This window comes from Neopelma chrysocephalum, unplaced genomic scaffold, assembly GCF_003984885.1.
Source record: "Neopelma chrysocephalum unplaced genomic scaffold, ASM398488v2 Primary Assembly neopelma1_22, whole genome shotgun sequence".
NCBI classification, from domain to species: Eukaryota; Metazoa; Chordata; class Aves; order Passeriformes; family Pipridae; genus Neopelma; species Neopelma chrysocephalum.
In genome coordinates, this window is record NW_020897689.1 from 15,718,668 (window position 1) to 15,740,331 (window position 21,664).

Sequence of the window (21,664 nt, forward strand, 5' to 3'; positions counted from 1 at the left end):
ACTGGAAAAATAATAAAATCACAGAATCATAGACTATCCTGAGTTGGAAGCGAACCACAGGCATCATCAAACCCCAAGTCCTGGCCCTGCACGACAGCCCCAGGAGTCAGACCATGTGCCTGAGAGTGTTGTCCAAACACTTCTTGAACTCTGGCAGGCTTGGTGCTGTGACCAGTTAATTGAGTGACAGTGCAAACAGACTTATACAAATGCACAGCTGAGCAGCCGCAGATGTTGAACAGGCAGATGATGTGAATGTAGAAGACAGCCAGTTGGAAAAGAACGGGAAGAACAGATCTGAAAGAGCTCACAGCCAGTTCTGGCCAGTTCACCTCACCTAAGGTTGAGGAAGCAGCCATGGCGGAGTTACATGTCGTCCCAGAAGGTAGGGAAGCTACGACAACCTCTGTGTTTGGAGCTGCACCTGGCACCACTGGAACACTGCTTATTTCTTTGACTGATTTTTATTTTTTCTTTATATATAAATCCATGGATCACATCCAAGTCTGCTGGTCAGTGAGGAATACCTTAACAGCTCCGTGAATGCCATGTCTGAACTGCAAGCCGTCCAGAACGCCAGCTGTCTGCAGTGGGAAGGAGCGGGTAGTCCTCCAGCGGTGGGTACGAGTGGGTACTCCTGCAGCTGCAGATATGAGTGGGTACTCCTCCAGCAGTGGTACCAGGTATGGCTGCTGTTGTTGCTGCTCTGGCATCACCGGCGGGGCTGGAGAAGGGAGCTTACACTCACCTCGGGCTGGCAGGTACTGGGAAGGGGTGGCTGGGAGGTGAGTGGTGCTGAAGGCAGCATGGTGAACAGGTGGGACCTGGTATTTTCCAGTGAGCACCACAGCCGAGCAGCTGAGGGAGCTGGGGTTGTTCAGCCTGGAGAAGAGGAGGCTCAGGGCGGACCTTATCACTCTACAGCTGCCTGAAAGGAGGTTGTAGCCAGGTGGGGGTTGGTCTGTTCTACCAGACAACCAGTGACAGGACTAGAGGACATAGTCTTAAGATGTGCCTGGGGAGGTTTAGGTTGGACATTAAGAATTCTTTCCAGAAAGGGTGATTACACATTGGAATGGGCTGTCCGGGGAGGTGGTGGAGTCACCGTCCCTGGAGCTGTTTAAGGAAGGGCTAGACGTGGCACTTAGTGCCATGTTTTAGTTGACACGGTGGTGTTCAGTCGTGGGCTGACCTCGAAGACCTCGGAGTTGTTTTCCCGCCTAATGGATTCTGAGATCCTGGGATCCCGAGCGCCCCGCCCTTGCCGCCCGCTCCGCCAGGGGGCGCCTCACGCCCCGCCCTTTCGCTGAGAGCGCGCGCCCCCTGGCGGCGCCCGCGCCGCTTGCGCCGCGGCGGAAGCGTCGGGCGGTGCGCGCGGGACGCGGGTCCGGGCGGGTCCCGCGCCCCCGGCGGCGCGGAGTTCCCCGCTGCCCACGCTGCCCCCGCGCCCCCGCTCGCTGGTGGCCCTCCCGCCCCCGCCCCGCCGCCGGAGCCGCCCCGGTCCCGCCGCCCCGCGGGCACCCGGCCCCCGCGGGGGCGGCGGGCGGAGAAGTAAAACCGGGCTGCGGCAGGGACGCGGGGCCGGAGCTGGAGCCGCCTCCGCCAGGGGAAGGTGAGCGGGCGCTGCCGGGCGCGATGTGGGGGCCCGGCCCGGCCCGGGCCTGGCCCCGCCGCCTCCCCGCGGATGTCTCCCGGAGGTCTCGGTCACCCCCAGGCTCGGGGCCTGGCTTTGATTCCCATCCGGACGGGGGCTGCGGGAGCGGGGCGGCCGCGGGCGCTGCGCGGGGGCAGCTGGGCCGGGATCGCGTCCTTCGTGCCAGGAAAGGGGGCCCGAGTCCCCCCACACGCCTGCAGAACCAACATAGTCCCGCCGGCACGGGAGCCAGGCCGGTTCTTGTGCCAAAACAAGGGCTAAACCACGCTGACTTCTAGGATCTCTCCAGTCGCAGGTGCCATTACCAGGATTATCAGGGTCTTCTGGTTTTGTTTTTGTTTTTTTTTGTTTGTTGGGTTGGTTTGTTTGGGTTTTTTTTGTGTATGTTTGTGGTGGCATTGCTGATTCTGGTGGCAATGCTCTCCGCAGCCGTGTGTTTCTGTCGGCAGGGGCACGTCGTAGCTCCAGCTTTGCAGTGCCTTTCTTGTTTGGAGATACTGGAATGTCCTCCAGAGGCTTCCCTTAGGCATTTCGTGTACATGCTGGAATCGTGCTGTGCGTGGTTTACAGCAATGTGCGTTGCTGTCCATAATTGCTCCTTCTAGCGTGATCAGTAGGGTCTCAGTTAACCAGGATGTGCAGACTGCAGCTGAAGACCACTGTTGTAGTTTAGTTAAGGACTTTTCTGGCTTATGTGCCAGAAGGCGGTGGAAGGAATTGTTGTGTGTTAGCCTTGTTTCCACTTCAGCATCAGCGTAAATTAAAGCCTTAAGAGTAAGCGTAAGTCAGTGTGTACTGTCGTTAGTCAAATGAGAGGCTGCATCCTTTTGAATGAGTAGAAATGTGTGTAAGATGCTGTATTAGGAAGTTAGAACTTTTAATATGTAGTTTGAACTGCACAACAGCAAGTGTGTCAGTGCTGTCAGTTAAAATACGAATGTGCTCATATTACAGGGAGATTCTGCCTGTAGCTTGGCTAAAGGTGGGACTTAGTAGTACTACACTTAGTTGTACTGAACCCCGTTGTAGTTTTTAGATTTGGATGATGACAGATGTCAGACAACCTCTGATAGGGAAGGCAGGGTAGTCTCTCTGCTTGGATGAGGTCCTTATCAGAGTGACACTACTGGTGTTTCTGTGTGGTCATAGAGTAGGTAGCTGTACAGTTGGAACAGACCAACATGTTGTTACCAGTTAGTAGCATATAAGAACCATGTTGAACCTTTGTTCAGCGTGGAGCTCCTGTGCTTTATTTGATCATGATCTGCCTTCCCTTCTTCATTGCCATTGCAGCCACATTGCAAGGACCTTACTCCTGCTCTTAAGGAGTGGTTGTAGAGAGGGGGAAGTAGAATCTTTGCAGCAAAGGGACAGGAGGCAACAGGCACAGAGTGTAGTAAGGGGCATTCTAACTAGAATAGAGAAAAACGTTTTCACCGTGAAGGTATTCAAGCACTGGATTAGGGGCCCAAAGAAGCTGTGGAATCTCTATCCATGGAGATAATACAAACTGGTCTGGATATGCCACTGAGCAACATAATCGAACTCCCTAGAAGAGATTGGACACGTGCTGTTCAGTGAGTCTTTCCAGTGTGAATTATTCTATGATTCCCTTTAAGATGAGTAAACAACACTGTTCAGAGTAGAGCTGACTGTCCCTAAGAGAAGGCAGTACTTTAGATCTTGCCTCTCTGACTGGTAGCACGCAAGATGTCAGATTTTAATTTCTGTTCCAGGTTAGCACATAAATATGCAAGTAAACTTTTAAAACTGTGATGATTGCATTTGAAGTATTGCATGGAACATTATAGGCAAAAGGATATGTAATATTTTTGCAAGCCTGACATGTGTAGACAGGACTTTAAATTTACTTGATGGGGATTTTGGGTTTGGAGAAAGCCATAAACAACTAAAAATACGATCAGTAGGAGAGTACAGTTTAAGTAATCTTTTAAGCTACATAATCACCTCTCAGTTTTGAAAAAATGTTTCTGTGCCATAACCCATGCTCCATATTGTTCTCCAGGTGGTAGGTGGAGCCACTGTAGAAGTCCAGGCATAACAATCTGATAAATATTGTGGTGTTGAATGCTACTCCTAAATCCTGCTTGGTCTCACAAGTTGTGTTTCTTATACTTGCTGTGGGTGTTTGCTGCCTGACAGGTTCTGGAGTTCAGCTCTGGCAACAGGAATGAGAAGGAGCTTTCTCTTGCTCTCCCACATGCTCACTCTCTCCCTTCCTTTCCCCCTAATGCACACCCCCAAACACAAGTGCATGAAATCTGTGAAGTGCATGTCACTAATGCTATGTGCTTATACACTGCTGAAGATAAATCAGCTGCTGGTCACATTGTCATGCTGAGGAGCAAAGGACATGATGAGGAGCAAAATATTGTAAGCCTGAATTAGTGGAACAGGCATGGATTGCCGAAGCAAAATCCTTGTAATGAGATCAGCTTTCTTCTCATTAATAGGAGTTATCTTGAGCAATGTGGGTATAGGCCGATTTTCAAATCCGAAGAGACATCCTTGGTCTATGAGAGTGTGAGGGAAAACTGAGACGGGGAAATAAGTGAGATGAGTTCTGGTATAGTATGTGTTTCAACGTCTCGGCAAATGTGGAGTAAAACTGATCTGCTTCATAACTTTTGTTGTCATTGGGGTTCTGATAGTATCAACAAACTTTCTAAATTTCAGTCATTTGTTGCATGCAAAACCAGCAAGAGTAAAGGCATGATTGACATATGTCAGTCTAATATCAGAGCTCTGCAGTCATGCCTGTTGTAAGTCACATTCTAATAAAAAACCAAACCGCAACAACCTTGAGCTTAGATTGTTTCAGAAATATTGTTCTTAATCTGTTTCTCTCTACAATCCTGTGTTATAGTTGCAACGTGTTATTCTTCTTGGTCCTGACTAGCAGAATGTCAAGTCTTATCCTAGTCTAGAATAAAGTGGTGGTTAACTTTTGTTTCCCAAGATATTAAGCACTGAAGCTAAAGTAGCCAAGCATTCAGGTTGTCTTGTATTTGTAAGGTGAACTGAATAGCAATTTTCCCCTAAATTGTACAAAGCTAAGAAAAGTCTTGCTCCAGAGTTATAGAAAGCCTGAAATACCAACCCAGAGAGGTCTAGTCCAGGAACTTCTTAGGAGCTGGCACTGGAGAAGAGAAATTCTTATACACAGACAGAGTAAAGCCAGAGCAGTTAAAACTTTTAGAGGACTTCCCCCCCCCCCCCCCCCCCGTGTCTTTCCTGCTGCCTCTCTGTGTTGTGCTCTGGGTCTTCCAGATACAGTTAAAGGTCTCTCCAAGCCTGAGAGTTTCTTATTTGAGACCATCTTCTTACTGAGGCATCGTATGGTTGTGGAAGTGTTCATTGGGGTTTCTTTTTTACAGCGCTGGATTTGAGATTGTGCTGTTTCTTGTTGTAGTTAACGCTTGGGAGAAGGTTTTGTTTTGCTATAACAATAAATTAGACTAATCAATACAGCTTTCTGAAAATCGAAAATACAGTATTAATTGGTATTGGTAACAATATAAAAGTTCTGAATCTGTGTAAGTTGAACAGTTTTCAATGAGATAAAATCTTAGCCTGAGATTAAGCAGTTGCACCGTCTTTCTAAATTAGAATTGTCAGCATTTCAAGTACACAAAGGACTATAAAGATCAAGTAAAAGTTTAGCTGCGTGAACTGTTATGTTTCTAGTAGGTGCTGCTGGGCTGTGGGGTAAGTGGTATATGAATAAAATGCATTGTGCATATATGAAATACATATATAACTAAAGACAGGTCTATCTTTTTAGAAGATTTATTAATCTACTTTTTTTTTTTTAAACTTGAACAGGAAATGACAGGTGGAAATGAATCCTGTATTGCAGGACCGATACCTATGTCCTACTTAACTTGCCTGACTTACATTCTGCAAGAATGGACTGGCGTGGAGCATATTGGAGATTATCTGAGTTATGTGTTCTACCTTGTATGGGTGCTTTTTCCACTTGCAGTAGTTTTTATACTTCCAGGAGTTATTGTTGCCCTCTTCTACATTTCCATTCTCATTCTTCATATTTATAAAAGGAAGAATGAACTAAAGGAAGCTTATTCTCATGATGTTTGGATTGGTGCAAGAGAAATGTTGGCTACCCTATGGGATGGACATGGAAGAATATGGCATGGTAAGCAAGATTTGACTTTCATTAAAACCTGCTGAAGCTCTTCTTCCACATTTACCTTTCAAGATTATCATTAGATACCTGATTGTTGCTGCTATTGCATGCTAGGTTTTTTTTCTGTTTTATCAATGACTGCCAGTGGTGCTTGAGAGAAAAAAAAAAGCCAGTGAGACTTTTTTTGTATGTAAAATTTTTGCCTTATGCATTTATTCCTTTGCTGTTACAAATGAGATCTTTCTTCTGGTTGAATATATGGGCTATTTTTAATTGCCTTTTTTTTTCTTTTTTGTGTTTTATAACAACCCCTGGATTTTCAGGAAGACCTGAAATGTCTGTTATGTTAAAAATTAGATCAATTATCTGTATTATTTCATAGTCAATATATGAAGACTGGAACTTAAATGCCAGTTCCTTGATAACTAGTATGTCAGCACATATTAGCATAATAGTTTTTTTACATAAAGTGCCAAGTGAGGGCTAAGAGGAACGCTAAGTGTCAATTCACTCACTAGTTGCTTCTTGAAATTAACTTTAGAGCCTGTTACAGAACTCTACTTTTTTATTTTCTTTCTGTCTCTGTATTTTGGACAACTACTTTCTCTACTAGAATGTCAAAACTAAGGGCCCTGTTCCTTGTCCTTCTGCTATTATTTCTTTATAAAGACAGACTTAATAAATGATTTGGCTTTTCTTTCTAAGGAAATCATAAGCCTCTTTCGGAGCTATTCAGTCTAGATGCAGCTGAAGGAGAAAGAGATGCTTAAGAGCAATTTACATAAAGAACAAATCCTTCTTGAAAATCATCTCTATTTGTTCTCTAGTCAAAGGGAAGCAGGTTTTCAAGGCATTGATAACCAGATGGTGCAGCAGCTGTATCAGATAGGCTTTGTAAGACTAAGATGTAACTTCGAATCTAGGAAAGTACACTACATCAAAATCAACAGCTACATCAAAGAGCTTAAAATGCTCACTTCACAATAAAAAGCTATTTACTTTTTTCATAAGAAAATGATTTTTTTTAAGGCCTTGGCTCTTTTAAACCTTAGTAACTCTTTCTTTTTGTAAGGTCCAACTTTTTATTTTCACGGAAAAGATTCTTATCCAGTCCCTCAGTGGCAGCTGTGACTTTTTTCTGCCCTGCCAGCTGCTTCCCTGTTATCTATACACTTCTCTTCCTAAAGAATGAAACGTTTTGCAATTATTTTTCCCCCACTTGATTAACCAGTATATCACAGGAAGAGCTTTTAATCCTCAAATCTCACAGCATTATTAAAAAAACCAAATGAAAAAACAACCCCACAACCTAAAAGCCCAAAACCAATACCCCAAATGGGTGCACGGTACCTGTAACTTTACGTTTATTATGGCAGTGCTGTATGTATTGATTGGCTGGCGTGGAGCACAGTGGTCACTTGGCGTGGTACAGATGATGCACTTGCAATATGCTGCAGCTCCACATGTATACAAAGTAAAACAGAGGGAGAAGAGTCAAGAGTACCTTCAGAATTAAAAATAAATTAATGAAATAGGAATTGCAAACCTAGTTAACTTTGTAAGAAGTGACAGGGTTTGGTTGTTTTTTGTTTTTTTTTTTTTTGTTTATTTATTTTATAAAAACCACAAACAAGATACTGTAAGAATACTACTGCATATTAACTGAGTATGTTCTGTACTGATGCATTTTGATATTTTGTATTAACTAAACATATTCTGCACTGTTAAATAGAAATGTAAGTTCAGTAAGAAACTTATTGTGTTTATGTATTTTTCAGCTAAGCATATAATGCCCCAACTAGCTTTTAGTACTTAGTGATGGAAAACTGGAGCAGGATACAACTTGGATACAAATAGCAAAGATAAGCTTCATACCCTGGAGTAAAAGGAGATATGTAAATGGCTGCTGTCACGTCAAATCTTCTTAAACAGTCACTGGTGGCAATGAACTTCAAAAGGTTAATAATAACTTGAAATAGTCATTTTACCACTTCAGCCCTTGTTGTGATTTCTCTTGAATGATTGATTCACAGGACTTTGCAGCAGTGAACTGAAAAAAATAAGGAAAAATGGTATAGTTCAAGACAGTGAGACTGGATGTTTTAATTTATTTTTTAGTTCTTTCTTTAAGTGTGGCACTTTTACCTTAAATGAAACTTTTAATTTCTATGGAGTAACTTGTATTTCCTGTAAATGCTGCAAGTTGCCTCTTGACTAGTACAAAGGTCACTTTGCTCTTACCACTTCTCAATACCTATAGGTTTCAGCTTGCTATAAGTTAGTTTCTTTAGGATAGATTTATATCAAACTTTGACATCTGTTACACTTTTAACAGGTTATGAGCTTCATGGTGTCAAAAATATTCCTGAAGGACCAGGGCTTGTTGTGTTTTATCATGGAGCTACTCCTGTTGATTATATCTATTTCGTGGCTAGACTTCATGTGACAATGAAGAGACGCTGCCGTGTAGTAGCTGATCATTTCGTCTTTAGATTACCAGGTAACATACTTCATTATAAACAAGCAGTTTTGGAACTCTTACTTTAATTTTTTAATGGTGTAAGTAATAAAAATTTAATCACAGGAACACAACTTTTAGAACAGACATTCAGACAACTTTAGTGAAAGTGTTGAAGTAGAGCTGTCTCTCACGTGTTCTTTACAACCAAGAATGAGTTTCCAAGACTAGCCCATGCAAGGATGGGTCATACTCCTCTCTGGGTAACACCTTCCAATGACTCTAGGGTGTTTAGAAATAAATAGAAGGAGATCATAGGAGAAACAGTTGTCTCTCTATTAATCATTAGCAAAGACTTCAATAAGGTGTTTCTTTTTTTATTAATATAATCAGAATGAGTGGTGTAACCTGATTAACAATTAAACTGTTTGGAATCAATGCCCTTAAAGTTAAAAATACTAGTCTGGAGAAATGATGTATTTTCTTATCCCACCCAGTTTAGTATGGTGAGCAGGGGAACCTGTCCCCAGGAAGACTGTTTTGAGTAGAATCTCAAAAAGAGGAGAGCTGTAGAAGTGTCCAACATGGTGACACATGAGGTGAAGCATGAGGAAAATGAAAAATATCTTTAGGGCAATATTTTGACTGGACAGCCTACTGAAATACACTGCTGATGGGTAAAATTAATTATGTGAGGGGTTTGGTTTTTGTGTGTAGCAATGGATTTATGGAAAAAGTCCTGCCAAAGTTGGACTGGTGAATCAGAAGTTCTTAATGTTGTTTAAACATGTGTTAAGATGGCTTTTTGCAGAGTCACTGTTCCTTCTTCCCAGACACCCTCTGTAAAGACCCCTTATCTCCCAGGCAGGAGTGTCCTGGGAAGATGTCCTAAGGTGTTCTCATTGGTCTTTTGTTAACCCCTTCCTTATTTGGCTGTTAACTCCCTACCTGATTGGTTTTTTGTAAGACCCCTCACCTTAAATGGTCCCCTTTGGCCCTCCCAAGAGCTTTATAAACCCCTACCCCACATTAAACTTTCTCTTTCGTCCGTCCCTCCCTGGTGGTTTGCGTGTGTGCTTCCTTTGGGGGGTCACAGGCCACGAGGCGGGGGGCAGGGTGGGAGAGCATGCACCTTTCCAGGTAATGGACTGAAGCCAAGGCCTGAAGGTTCCCCCCTCCAACTTTTGTGTGTGTGAAATACAGTAGTACCCAGTTCTTTTCCCAAGTTCAGTTTGTGACTAAAAACTTGTCAATTCACAAAATTAATTACAAGGAATGTTCTGTAGTGTATTCATGCTTTTAGTGGAAACAACTCAGAAAACTATTGTTTTGTCAATAGTTTTATTTCTTAGTCCACAAGATATTAGTATCTTCCTTCAACCTTAGTCCCTGAAAACAACACTTTCATCTTGATTGCAGTGTGGCTTTGCCTCTACAACTGCTTTTGCCAACAGATTCAGATTTGTGAGTTGGTTATCAAATTTTTGTATACAGCTAACCAATACAGCCTGTTTCATAATGCAGACTTGGCTCCATATTGTATCTATTAATACTTATGCATAGTTGTTTATCAGATGGTAGATTATATTGATTTGCTCCATTTCTGCCTTGAAATAAGGTTCTAAGTGTGAGTCCCCCAAATATCATTTAGTAGCATTGCAAGACATCTGACTGAATGGCTGATCTCGAAGAACTGAGTTCAACAGTACAACATCAAGCTAACAGCCGGTTTCTACAGGCATTCCTCAGGGATTGATACTGGGATCACTGTTGCTTAGTGTTTTTATTGTACCCCTGGATGAAGGGTTGGAGGATGCACAGCAAATTCACCGATGATACCAAACTAGAGGAGCCGTCGATATACTGGGGGTTAGAGCTTGTGTTCAGAGAGACTTCATGGAAATGAACTGGCAGAAACCTCATGAAAGTCAGCAAAAGCAAATGTAAAGTTGTGCCTTTGGGGTAGAACAATTCCATGCAACAGTACCCTGGGTAAAAGGTGGCTCTGCAGGAAAGGACTTCGGCCTTTAGTGGACCACTAAAGTTGGGTGTGAGTCAGCAGCATGCGCTTGTGGCAAAGATGAACTGAGCTTTTTTTTTAGCATGACTGTAGCCACCAGGTTGAGCAAAGAGGTTTTTTTCCCTTGGCTTGGCACCTGTGCAAGGACATCTCCCAATATGGTGTCCAGTTTTGGACTCCCCAGTACAGGACACACTGACACACTCGAGTGTGTTCAGTGGATGATGGAGGGCTGGAGCACACAGTGTATGCGGAGAGGCTGAGAGAACTGGATTTGTTTGATCTGTACCAGATCAGGGTGGGGGAAGATATTGTTGCGGTCTTCAGCAACTTAGCGGGAGGGTGCAGAGAAGAGGGAGTCAAACTCTTCTGACAGGTGCACAGCGGTAGAATGAGAAGCAAGAGAGACCAGTTGCAACACAGGAAATTTTGATTAGACATGTGGAAAGGTACTTTACCATTAGAGTGATCAGACACCTAAACAGATTGCTTAGACAAGTTGGGGAATCTGCATCCCTGGAGACTTTCAAAACTCTACTGGGTGAGGCCTTGAGCAGCCTGATCTAGTTGGGTGCGCTTTGTGTGGGAGGTTGTACAAGATGACCTCCAGAGCTTCCTTCCAATCTACATAATTCACTGTTTCTGTGAAGGAATTAAGGCTATTCAAGGAGGACAAGCCCAAAGAGCCCAGAAAATGTTCTGAATTGTTTAAAAATCTGCACAGTAATCTACAACTGGCAAGGTAGATGCTGCTTCTCTTGTGAATCAAACCAAAGAGATTGCATAATTTTGTCCTAGTATTAAGGCTGTCTGATCTTGATTAAATCTTCAGATTAAAGTGGACACCTTTTCAGAAGATGTTTTAACCAAAAGTTATACTCTATGCAAGGGAAATGGGGGGGTGATTTGGGGGTTCTGTTAGACACGCTTGGATTAGATAATTTAATGATTCTTCTTGTTTTATGATTATTAAATTGACTACGAATAGCTGTCAGGAGTGGCTTGTCCCATGACTCTGAATCTTCGGTCCATGCCAGTATGCAGTTGCCAGGGCGCAGTCTCATGGCATCCTCTGCATGGGGCACTGCTGTCCTGAATTAACTGGAATTAACTGGAGTGTGTTTGTAAAATGTTGCTGTGCCTCTTAAGGGATTCATGAGCCTGCAGTGCGTCAAACATGCCTCTCCCTACTCCTTAGTCTTGAAAGATATGGCTTGATAACTTATGGAAAGGTATCTAACCTAATAGAAGACCTCCTATAGGTATCTGGAGATTCCTACTGAACATTACCTTCTATGATTCTGTAATGTGTCTTTCTTTCACGTTGTTGCAAAAGGAAGTTATTTGATTGTCTCAGTTTATTCTGTGTCGGTATTAAGTATGCTTTTGTTACTTGTATTTTGTGGGAGAAGGATATGAAATATGGTCAGATGGCTTTTTTTTTTTTACTTTTTCTTTTAATAACTGGAGGTTAACCACAGGGAAAAAACCCAAAACAATATTCCAGGTTTCTGGTTCTTTTGGATTCTTAGCCGTGTAATGCTCAGGAATACATTAATTTTTCTAAGGCTGAGCTAAGAGGAAGTCTTTTCCCAAAGAGTACAGTGAGGGCTAAGATTTCACTTGTGTTTTTATCCATCACCCTTCCCTATGGTATGGGCTGTATTTGGTTCCTAGAGTCACCTTGGAACCCTCTTTAAAAGGTTGCCTTCTGTTTTGGGGCACTAAGGCAGTCCTTCTCCTGTAATGTCCCAGAGGAAAGGGGCTGTGGCTCCTCATCTGTTACTTTGCAACACCTTGTATATGTATCTTGTGGATGAGATGCTCTGCAGATTTAAACGTGTGGTTACCTACAGTTGTGGAAGGTTGGATTCAATGATCTAAATGATTCCTCTCTGTCTGTGGTCCTAAAGGTCAATCATGGAAAAAAGATGACATACTTGCCATCTTGCTACCAGGCAACTGAGAAGCCCTAATGTTACAGTCACTAGGGCTAAGTTAGAGAAAGGTATATGGTGCACATATTGATAGCAGTGTTAAAGGCATTATCGGGTACTCTCCAAAGGGTTTTCAAACACTGATGCAGACACAATATTGTGGAAAATAAAGGAAGAGTATGTTGGGGCAAAGGGCAGAGTCCAGGTTAAACTGTGGAATAAAATTAATTTTGGACTTCTTGATATCCCAAAGAATTAGCATCCCTTCATGCTCTGGAAGGCTGAAAAATTGTGTTTAGATAATTTTGAGAGTTTTGTTGTTTAAAATGGAAAAATAGATTCTTGGTCACTTACATGCAACAGCCAGGTACTACCCCAGTGTTTTTTCTGACTTCATGATGACCTTTGCCTTGGGCACAGGTAGCCTGGATGTCCCTTCAGGGCCACTGCACTAATTTCTGTCTCTCTGCTGCTCTTAGGGAGCCAGGTTCTTCTTCCTTGCTACTGGAGCAGAGACATTGATAGTAATGTATGTTCTGCTGCCTAGGTTATGAAGTACAGCTCAGAATATAAAGTTTATAGTGAAAGCCAAGGGGGAAAATACATCTGAGAAATTTTGTGGAGACCTGAAACCTCCCCCCACAACTTTTCTGTAGTACAAATTTTTGCCTGTGTTCTGTCTATATTCTGTTCTTTTTTTTATTGACCCATGAACTAAACAGACTCATGGTGTTGTTCTGTCACATGCACCTTCCCGCCCACCCCTTCCCCAGCATATCCAATGAAGAAAGGAAGATTGTTGTCACAGCTTCTGCTTCATTGGAGTGTCTTTTCCTGCTCAGCCAACCCTTCAACGGTTTTGTCTATCTCCTGAGCTCACTGATAGGAGGGACTTAGAGACAGGCAGCTTCTTACCACCAAGTACTTTCCAGAGAGCTTTAATTAGCTTGGGAATACAAAACATTGTAAAAACCAGCTGTTGAAGATCCCACAAACAAATCACCTGAAAGAAATGAATTTTCTTTAGGATGACTGTATTTCAGGTGTCCTCTGTGCAAATTCTACTAGATGAAGATTGCGAGTGTCACCAGCAGTGTGCGAGACAGGCACAGCAAAATATGTGACAGGTGTAGTGCAGCTTGTGTTTGTTCTGTTGTCATGTTTGTGGACAGGTCATGATGATGTGCAGAGATGAATAAGGGGTAATTATACTCACACCAACAACAAAGACTAGTTAGAGATCAGACTTTAGTTAAGAATAAACTAATGATATGTTGTCTCATGCTTTTCTTCTCAAACCCTTAGTTTATGCGAGCTGTAAGGGAAGAGAGATCTGTCTTCCTAACTATATTTCTAACACTTCTTCATCATGTGAGTGTATGTAACAAATGTGTGTTCATAGTAACAGCTATTAATTTGTTATTGAGAGGCAAACTGGACTAGATCATTCTGTTTCCTTGTCTGTGGCTGATAAGGTTGTTTGCCTCAGTGGGAAACTTCCAGAAAAAGAAATGTTTCCCATGCTGCTCAGTCGTCGAAAGTTCCCATTTTGGTATGTAGTACTCAAAAATACTGTATAAATTTGAAATTTATTGAACTAGTTAACAGGACCGATTTCCTGGAAACAGAGGTTAATGCTAGTTATGTCCTTTAACCTTAGTCTAAATTCATCAGGTGTGCTCCCATTTGATGCTTGTAAGCAAACTTTTTATGTTCTGCTGTTTCTTGGAGAGTGGGGTCAGTATGACGTTTCAAATTCAAGGTGATATGAGGAGTTTGTGTAACCTTAGGTTAAAAAAATCAGTTATAATATTAACAGAAGATGAATATACCCAATTCAGGCATGCTAGATCTTTGTATGAAAGGTACTCACAGGTACTCACAGACTGAACCAGGGAGTCAAGTGCTGCAGTGATCTGTAATGCAGAGAATGACAAAGAAAATGAATCATTCTCCTTGTGCACAATTGGGCTTTGCCAAAGTTCACAAAATGAAAAAAACACAACAATTTGCTGGTATTGCTTTTTGTTGTATTTTATTTGGACTGTGCTACATTTGAACGGTAGAGCTCGAGCAAGGAGCCAGTGCCCTGGAGCCAACTTAATTTCTTTGAAGGGACACCTGAAAGATGTTGCAGTGCCAATTTTTTCAGTTTAGTCCTGGAAGTGAGGTATCACCTACTTTACTATGACAAAAAGCCACTGAAACCCTAAATCATCAACTTTGCAGACTAAAATCTATAAGCATAACTTAATGCTTCAGTCCCTCTTGGGGACTTGGGGCTACAGCTTATTAGACAAATAAGTTTTAGCCATACTGTTCTGTGCTGGGAATCTGTACTCAATGGTAGTATGAATGAACATTTTCTGAATTAATATTGTCTTACCCTACAGGTTTTAAGATATTACTTGATGCACATGGAGTTATACCTGGACCAAGAGAAGCTTGTGTCAGTACTCTGAAGGAGGGCCACCTGTTAGCCATTGCCCCAGGTGGAGTTCGGGAAGCACTCTTTAGTGATGAGATGTACACTATTTTGTGGAGTGATCGGAAAGGCTTTGCTCAGGTGGCCATTGATGCAAAAGTGGTAAGTATGACAGGTCATGGAAGAGAAGCAGAGAATGCTAACTTACTGATACCTTCTTCCAAAGAAAGCTGTTTTGATTATCATATATTTGCTGTTACATTGACTGTCATGAGTATGGTCTACTTGCTCTCATAATTACAGTTCAATACTCTTTTTATTGCTTTTGATAGAAAAGAAGGCTTTAGAGTCAGCTAAAAATAGTGTGGTCAGGAAATACAGAGTTTAAAAGAATGAGAGATGAAATACAGGATGATTTTTGTTACAAGAGTCTGCTGTTTTACACATAACTGGTCAGGATTGTGATGGCTTAACCCCTGACCAGAATGGTTGGGAAGCAACCCTACATCAACATTTCTGTTGCTCCTTTCACTTAAGTGTGCTGTGACCCAGCAGAGTATAGACTCACTGGCACTATGGACTGTATTGGCATTTTATGGTAGTAAAATCCAGGGCATACAGCAGGACCAGCAGGAGTTCACTGGTGTGAACTGTCCCTTCGGTTGTAATGTATAGCACTGTGCTTGGTCAGCAGGCAGATAATTATTCATAGGGGACCAACTGTGAAAGGCACAACAGTGTGTGATATATTTGAATTGTAAATATTTTAATAATAATTTCGGAGTCCCTCTCATTCTATATTTGTACTTGAAAGGTATGTGCATATGTCTGTAGGTCTGCATATACCCAATTTAAAAGTAAGTCTCACACCAAAAGTTTTATATTTAGATAGTGTCAAAGAGAGACTAGTTAAATTTGTGGATTTTATACAGAAATAGAATACTTTTAAGACTCAAGTGTATGTCACTTTTCTCACAAGGAAAATAACACTGCTTAAACAGGGTATTTTCAGCAGGTTTACAATACAATGTATTGTAATAGCATGTGAAAGGTCATACCTGAGATTCAACTATGGTTGTACTCATTACATTTATTTTATTGAACGTGTTCGGTTCCTTTTATGCACTCAAAAGGGTGTTGTAGCTTCATCACCCCCAAAAAAAAAAACAACTGAGAGATGCAGTGAAAAAGGAATAGTGTCGGAGGCAGGCTGAAAGTGGAAAAAATATCTTTATTTAGATTAAAAATGAACTTTAAGTCACCTTGAATTGTAAGCAGAACTCCTCATGGAAAGAAAAATGTGTCTGAAACATCAGAAAAATGTGTCTAAAATCGGAACCTTCAACTCCTTGAAATTGTCTCATTTCAGCAGTTTGTTTGCCAGAATTTTTGTCATATAAGCTAACTTGGTGCATACAAAAATCTCTACTTCTATGTCAAAAGTAAAATGCCAAGCAAGATTTTTCTAGAATAAACAAGTTTGTAACCATTCAGTTTATGCAACTGCACTTCCTTTTATTCTCTGTAACTGCATTGTATTTTTTACAGACTTTTTCCCCCCCAAAAAAACCCCAATGTGATACCTTTCTGAAAAGTTTCATGTACTAGCTCATCTCCATGCTTGTTTTTAAAAAGTTTATAAGAATCTGAGTGTATGAAAATCCCATGAAGAGTTCTGTATTTCTGATGATGCTATGTACAGTGGGTACATGCCGTAAAATGATAGTGAAAAACTTCATATAGTTGCCCCCTCACAGTTCTTGTAAATCTTGACAGCTGTTTGCAGTAAACAAAAACAGCAATAAAAACTTGAAATATTCAACACCATTCCAAGTATTCATCAGCAGAAATAAATCATGGACATGTATGACACATCATGTGTGAAGCAATACCATCAGCGTAGCAGAGACGAATCAGGCAAGTTTAGTGTCCTAATCCTGTGAATTCTTCCCTTTGAGCATAACTACAAATTAGGTAAGAGGTTGAAACACTTAAGTCACAACTGTGCAAACACTGCTAGATGGGGGAGGGACTCATAAATGCTCCATAGGTTCTGAAATTCTGGACTCCTTTGAGAAAATGCACTTGGTGAAACAGTGACTCCTTGAAATCTTGTAGTATTCTCCAGTTTGAAACCCCATGGCAGAAAGTCAAAGAAGAAATTAAGAATACTTATTTTGCTCTCTGTATGTCCTTGTCTGAGAAACTCTTCTGAAATCAATTTGCTTGTTGTGTTTAAGTGAGGTAGAAGATTTTCAGTTAGAGCTATCTTCATTAAATTCTTAATTATTTTTTTCTCTCCTAGCCCATCATTCCTATGTTTACACAAAACGTTCGAGAAAGCTTTAGGACATTAGGAGGAATAAGTAAGATATTTTCTATTTTTTTTGTAGTTTCTTTTTGCATATGTGTTTAGCCTATCTCTGTAGAAATAATTCCCATATAAATTTCAGATTTAACACAGCCTTGTTTCTTGAGGTTTGGTCTCTGTTAGAGTTCAGAGATGTTATTAGGATTTAATATCAGCATTAGATGTGGTATTGGCTCATCTAAATTACTGTCCATGTAAGTGTTCCTTTACAGAAGCAGTAGAAGAAAGGAAAAAGGAGCCAGAAAAAGGCAGAAAGATTTACAGCATTTTTTCTCTGCTTATATCTGCTAGGCCCTAGGTTTTCTCCTGTCCGATAAGAAGCAAAGCAAATAGGTTTGCAGCTGACACACAATTCCTTTAAATGTTCTCCTAAAGCTCTGTACTTACACCTTTACCTGTGCTTAAATTTTGAGTGATTTGGAGTATTATTTAATCTGTAATTGCTTTACTATTCTGCACTGGACCTGTAGTTCCTTACAAAAACCTGCATTTGCCAGCTCTTTTTCCTCATCTCTATGGGACTTCCAGACAGAACAGGAATAGGTGGGTCTATGTCTGAAGCGTCTGGCTCTGGGATGATTAGGTGTCCACATCTCTGCTCATTTTCTAGTGTTAAACTCCCTTTTTTTTAAGCTCTTCAACTTACTATCTAACAGAAGGGGCCTGAACAGTCTCTTCCACACCACATGTTCTGCCTCAAGTATGGTATCATCACTTTTCATTAGAGGATTACAGGAGTAACACAGTTCTGTTTCTCTCCCCTTCTAATTAAGAACTAAATATTGCATGGAGAAAGCCAAGGCATCACATGCAGATGCTCAGAATAATTCACACATTTGTCATGTTGTACAAAAATAAACAGCAATTAATTGTTGCTGTGTTCAGGAGAATCATCCCAAACAGAAGACATTTAAGCCAAAATCATTCATGCTCCTTGCATACTACAGCAGAATTTTTAGAGGAATTGAACTCTCTTGATCACTGGAGGTGTTACTCCAGTTTTAATAGTTTTTGAATACTTGTTTTTATAGGTTGTGTACAGATAACTCCACATCTTGATTGATAAGGATTTTCTTATGCCAACACATCAGTTAATGGAATTTCTTGTCTGCAATTGAGAAAGATAATATTAGCAAGCATTATTCAAAGAATGTCTTCTGGGTACATTTGGGATAAATGCTTAAAAGGTGGCATGTGGCAAAGATCATGTGTTGTCTTAGAGCTGATTGAAATACCTGTTTTTTCTCTCTTTTTATATTGTTTGACTGCAACCAGTGTGTGATCTGAAAGAGCAATTAAGTGTGTTAGCATGGCTGACCTTTAGGCAGATAAGGCTATTTCTGATTCTCTAGACTACAGTGGGACTGACCAGTGCAGTCTTCCAATACTAAGGCACTTAACTAACCTGTAAAATGATCTGAACTTGTAACCTGGTTTGTGTAGCGTTCCTGTCCTCTCCAGACAGGCAGCTTTTGAATTTTTCTCCTCTTCTTCCTTTTTGTTTCAGCTGCTCTTTGGAGGAAAGATTCCACACCAAGTTAGGGTAGAAAACAAGTCTGATGTTAGCATTAATGCAGCTTTTGGAAAATGAAAGTCAAGGATAGAACAACAATTGAGATGACATATTGTTTTAAAGAGAGTGGTTTGGGGGCAAGATTACAATTTCAATGTTGAGACATATGGGGAAAAAAAACTTTACAGAATAATCTCAATCTCTCTCTCTCTCTCTCTCTCATCCATTCTCCTTGCTCCCACCTTTCTCTCTCCTACTTTCCCCTAAAATTTTTTCACATTAGAAATATTTAGGTCACTATATGAACGTATTAGATTGCCATTAGTTCCCCTGTATGGTGGGTTTCCAGTCAAGCTGCGTACATTTATTGGAGAACCCATTCCATATGAACCAAATATGACTGCTGAGGAACTAGCTGCAAAGGTAAGATATGATATAGATAGAGATAGATATAGATATTTGTTTTGGTTTTAAATATCGAGTGTTCTGATAGAAAACACTGCAATAGATTTTTCAAGTGATTTCTGCCTAGGAGCCAGTTATAAAAATTGATGGAATCGTGGTTAGTTTTGGACTTGTTTAAGTCTGGATGGCCTTAAATACTGTGTTTTTATTACTACAACTTGCAGGTGTTCTAGGTGTTCTAAAGTTTATTACACCCTCTATTTGCTTTGAGAAACAACTTGCTTTAAAGACTGAAGAAGTTCAGTCAGATAAGACAGCTCTGGGTTGATAAACAGAGAAACACTTCATCCAGGAGGAAGTGTTCTGCTTCTTAGTCTTTTCAGAAAGATACTGATGAAGCCTTTCAAACATAGCAAATGTGTGTTCACAAGCTGTTGGAATTTCATGCAATAAAAAAATTAGTTAAATAATTTCACTGCTTTGTTTAATGTGTTTCTATTTCCTCTAGTTTCTCACCCAACAAATTAACTTTTAAATGTTCAGATTTAGGTGCTTTGTAGAAAGGATTGTCAGGTCCTCATGTTCATTCAGTTTATTAATAGATTTCACAGTGCAAGACATAAACCAGTTAAATGGTGAAGCAGTGAGATGGAGGGGGCTGAAATAGCCATTTTTGAAAGCTCCACAGATGGTCACTCACAACATTCTGAAAACTTCACTTGAGAGAAAGACTTCTTGACTATGCAGGTGTCAGTTTAGTTGTCTCTCCTTATCTGTTTACCCTCTGATTAGATCTCTGCAAAATGGCTTAAATGTTTCTCTTAAATTGTTTATCTGCATTATCTTAAGCCCCGGTTAGGGAAAATTGGTTGTTTCTTTGGGGGATTCAGTCTGACAGGACTTCAGAATTGATGGCTTTCAGGAGAGAATGTGTATTTCAATGGCTCAAACATGCATTGGCATCTTAATTTGTGCCAACCCTCACTTGCTTCTGACTTAAATGCAAATTCTGCTAGATAAGGCCCCTAGAATGTGAATTCCCTAGAATCCTAATTAGAATGATTTTAAAGTTGTATCTCATGTATCATGCTATGGCACAGTATGCATTTTTCAATTATATATAGAAAAAAATTAAGCTCACTTTTTTTACCTAATACAAATTTTAGATCTTTGGAAACACTTAGGACCAGATCTATAAAGTCCTTCTCCAGGACTTAACAGCTGATCACATACTTCATATGAAGTGGGAGCTTCTACCAACAGTCATCTGCCCTTGCTGACCACTGGTTTACAAAGGCAAATAATTCTCTGTTCTGCCTCTGGCCTTAAGAATTCTCTAGGCAGAATAGGAAGGCTACAGTGTGTCCTCACCACAGCTTTTGCATGGTGCCCTGCTTTGAATGTTCCCTATAGAGCTTTTATATAATAAGAATGGCTGCTCTGAACTCCTTGGCCTGGTTGGTTTTTGAGTGAAAGTGTAGGCTGCTGTCACATGCAGCTAAGTGACCTAAGTGTCATTTACAGGACCGGTTCCTTCTGGGGACTTGGATGCAGGGGTCATTGCTTTGTACAAGACAAATGTGCTAAGACACAATGGTGTTTCCAGTGCTGCTTCTGAGTGTGTGTAGAAGGAAAGTTCACGGACACTGGAAGAGTGTTACTGATGCAAACCTGGGCAGTTTTACTCTGTTTGTCATTTTATTTTTGCGTATCACTAATAGAGTTTGTGAACTCAGCTACCAGAAAAAAAAGATACTAGTTTGTTGGTCTGTTCCATGGCAGTGTAGCTGCAATCACATCTTGTGGGCTTAAATATGGAAAAATAGTATTTTGTACTTGCAGTAGTTCTGTGGCATTTGAAAGGATGAAGAAAAGCCTAGGAATTGTGCTAATATGTGAGCAACATAAAGATGACATAATCTGACCAAAACCTTTTCTCTTTCCCTACAGACAAAAGCAGCAGTCCAAGCTCTAATAGAAAAACATCAGAAAATACCAGGAAATATATTTAGGGCTTTAATGGAACGATTTCAAACACATAAGAAAGATGATTAAGGTCTCCTGAACTTAAACTACTATAAACTACTCTTTAGTTATAATATTCTTAAAGTCACATTTGCAAATTATTAATTCTTCTAATAATAGGTTTTAAATACTGTCCTAAAGATACTGCTGTATAATTTAAGGTAGAAGTCACTTGCCCTTGCCCTTTCCCCTGTCCAGTATCAAGCTCAGGAACCCAAACTTCAAATCATTCATAATGGAGCAAAGTTAAATTTTGATAAATGCATTCCTATCTTGAAAGTGTCTGGGTCATTGTTTTTTGGTTTGTTTTTTTGGTTGTTGGTTTTGGTTTTTTTTTCCCAAAATGACACTGAAAGTCTTTGTGTACGTGGTCTGTCCTTTTTTTGGTGCGTTGACATCTCTCCCACCCCCCCCTCACCCAGAGATGAAGTCTTACTGTTTTTATCCTCATTACTGTAAGTAGGTTTTTCAGGCCAGATTAATGCTGTACAACACATATGAAAACTCTCTTTAGGTTGTTACTCAACACTGGTGGAATACAGTCAACCTTTGGCCTGCAGAACCTCTAGCAATGACTGCAAAACCTGTGCTGGAAAGTGTTTAGTTTTACTGGGTAGCTCAGAAAGAATTTGGAGGAGTCAAAATTGATTAGAGAACTGCAGTGATCCAGGGAAGTCTGTTACCGAAA

The 21,664-nt window shown here is 40.8% G+C and overlaps 1 protein-coding gene across 3 annotated transcripts; it reads left to right on the top strand.

Annotated features, from left to right (window-relative positions):
* The first annotated feature begins 1,513 nt into the window (after positions 1-1,513).
* LOC113961989 (transmembrane protein 68-like) lies at positions 1,514-21,342 on the top strand. 3 transcript variants are annotated; one of them, XM_027672872.1, is made up of 7 exons: positions 1,514-1,612; positions 5,501-5,831; positions 8,158-8,322; positions 14,631-14,824; positions 16,968-17,028; positions 18,830-18,969; positions 20,902-21,342. In XM_027672872.1, the coding sequence occupies exons 2-7, from the start codon at positions 5,504-5,506 to the stop codon at positions 21,004-21,006; spliced, it is 993 nt and encodes a 330-aa protein (XP_027528673.1). In that variant the 5' UTR covers positions 1,514-1,612; positions 5,501-5,503; the 3' UTR covers positions 21,007-21,342. The 3 variants fall into 3 exon arrangements, 2 of the variants coding, with proteins under 2 accessions (XP_027528673.1, XP_027528610.1); XR_003532453.1 differs by lacking the exons at positions 1,514-1,612; positions 20,902-21,342 and adding exons at positions 1,771-1,949; positions 16,439-16,636 and having other exon boundaries at positions 18,830-18,886; XM_027672809.1 differs by lacking the exon at positions 1,514-1,612 and adding an exon at positions 1,777-1,949.
* Positions 21,343-21,664: the final 322 nt, after the last annotated feature.

Excerpts from the sequence above, each read along its gene's own strand:
- LOC113961989 (XM_027672872.1), top strand. The coding sequence starts at position 5,504 with ATGACAGGTGGAAATGAATCCTGTATTGCAGGACCGATACCTATGTCC. Across the intron at positions 14,825-16,967 it reads TGGCCATTGATGCAAAAGTG|CCCATCATTCCTATGTTTAC; the intron begins GTAAGTATGACA and ends TTTCTCTCCTAG. Across the intron at positions 18,970-20,901 it reads CTGAGGAACTAGCTGCAAAG|ACAAAAGCAGCAGTCCAAGC; the intron begins GTAAGATATGAT and ends CTTTCCCTACAG.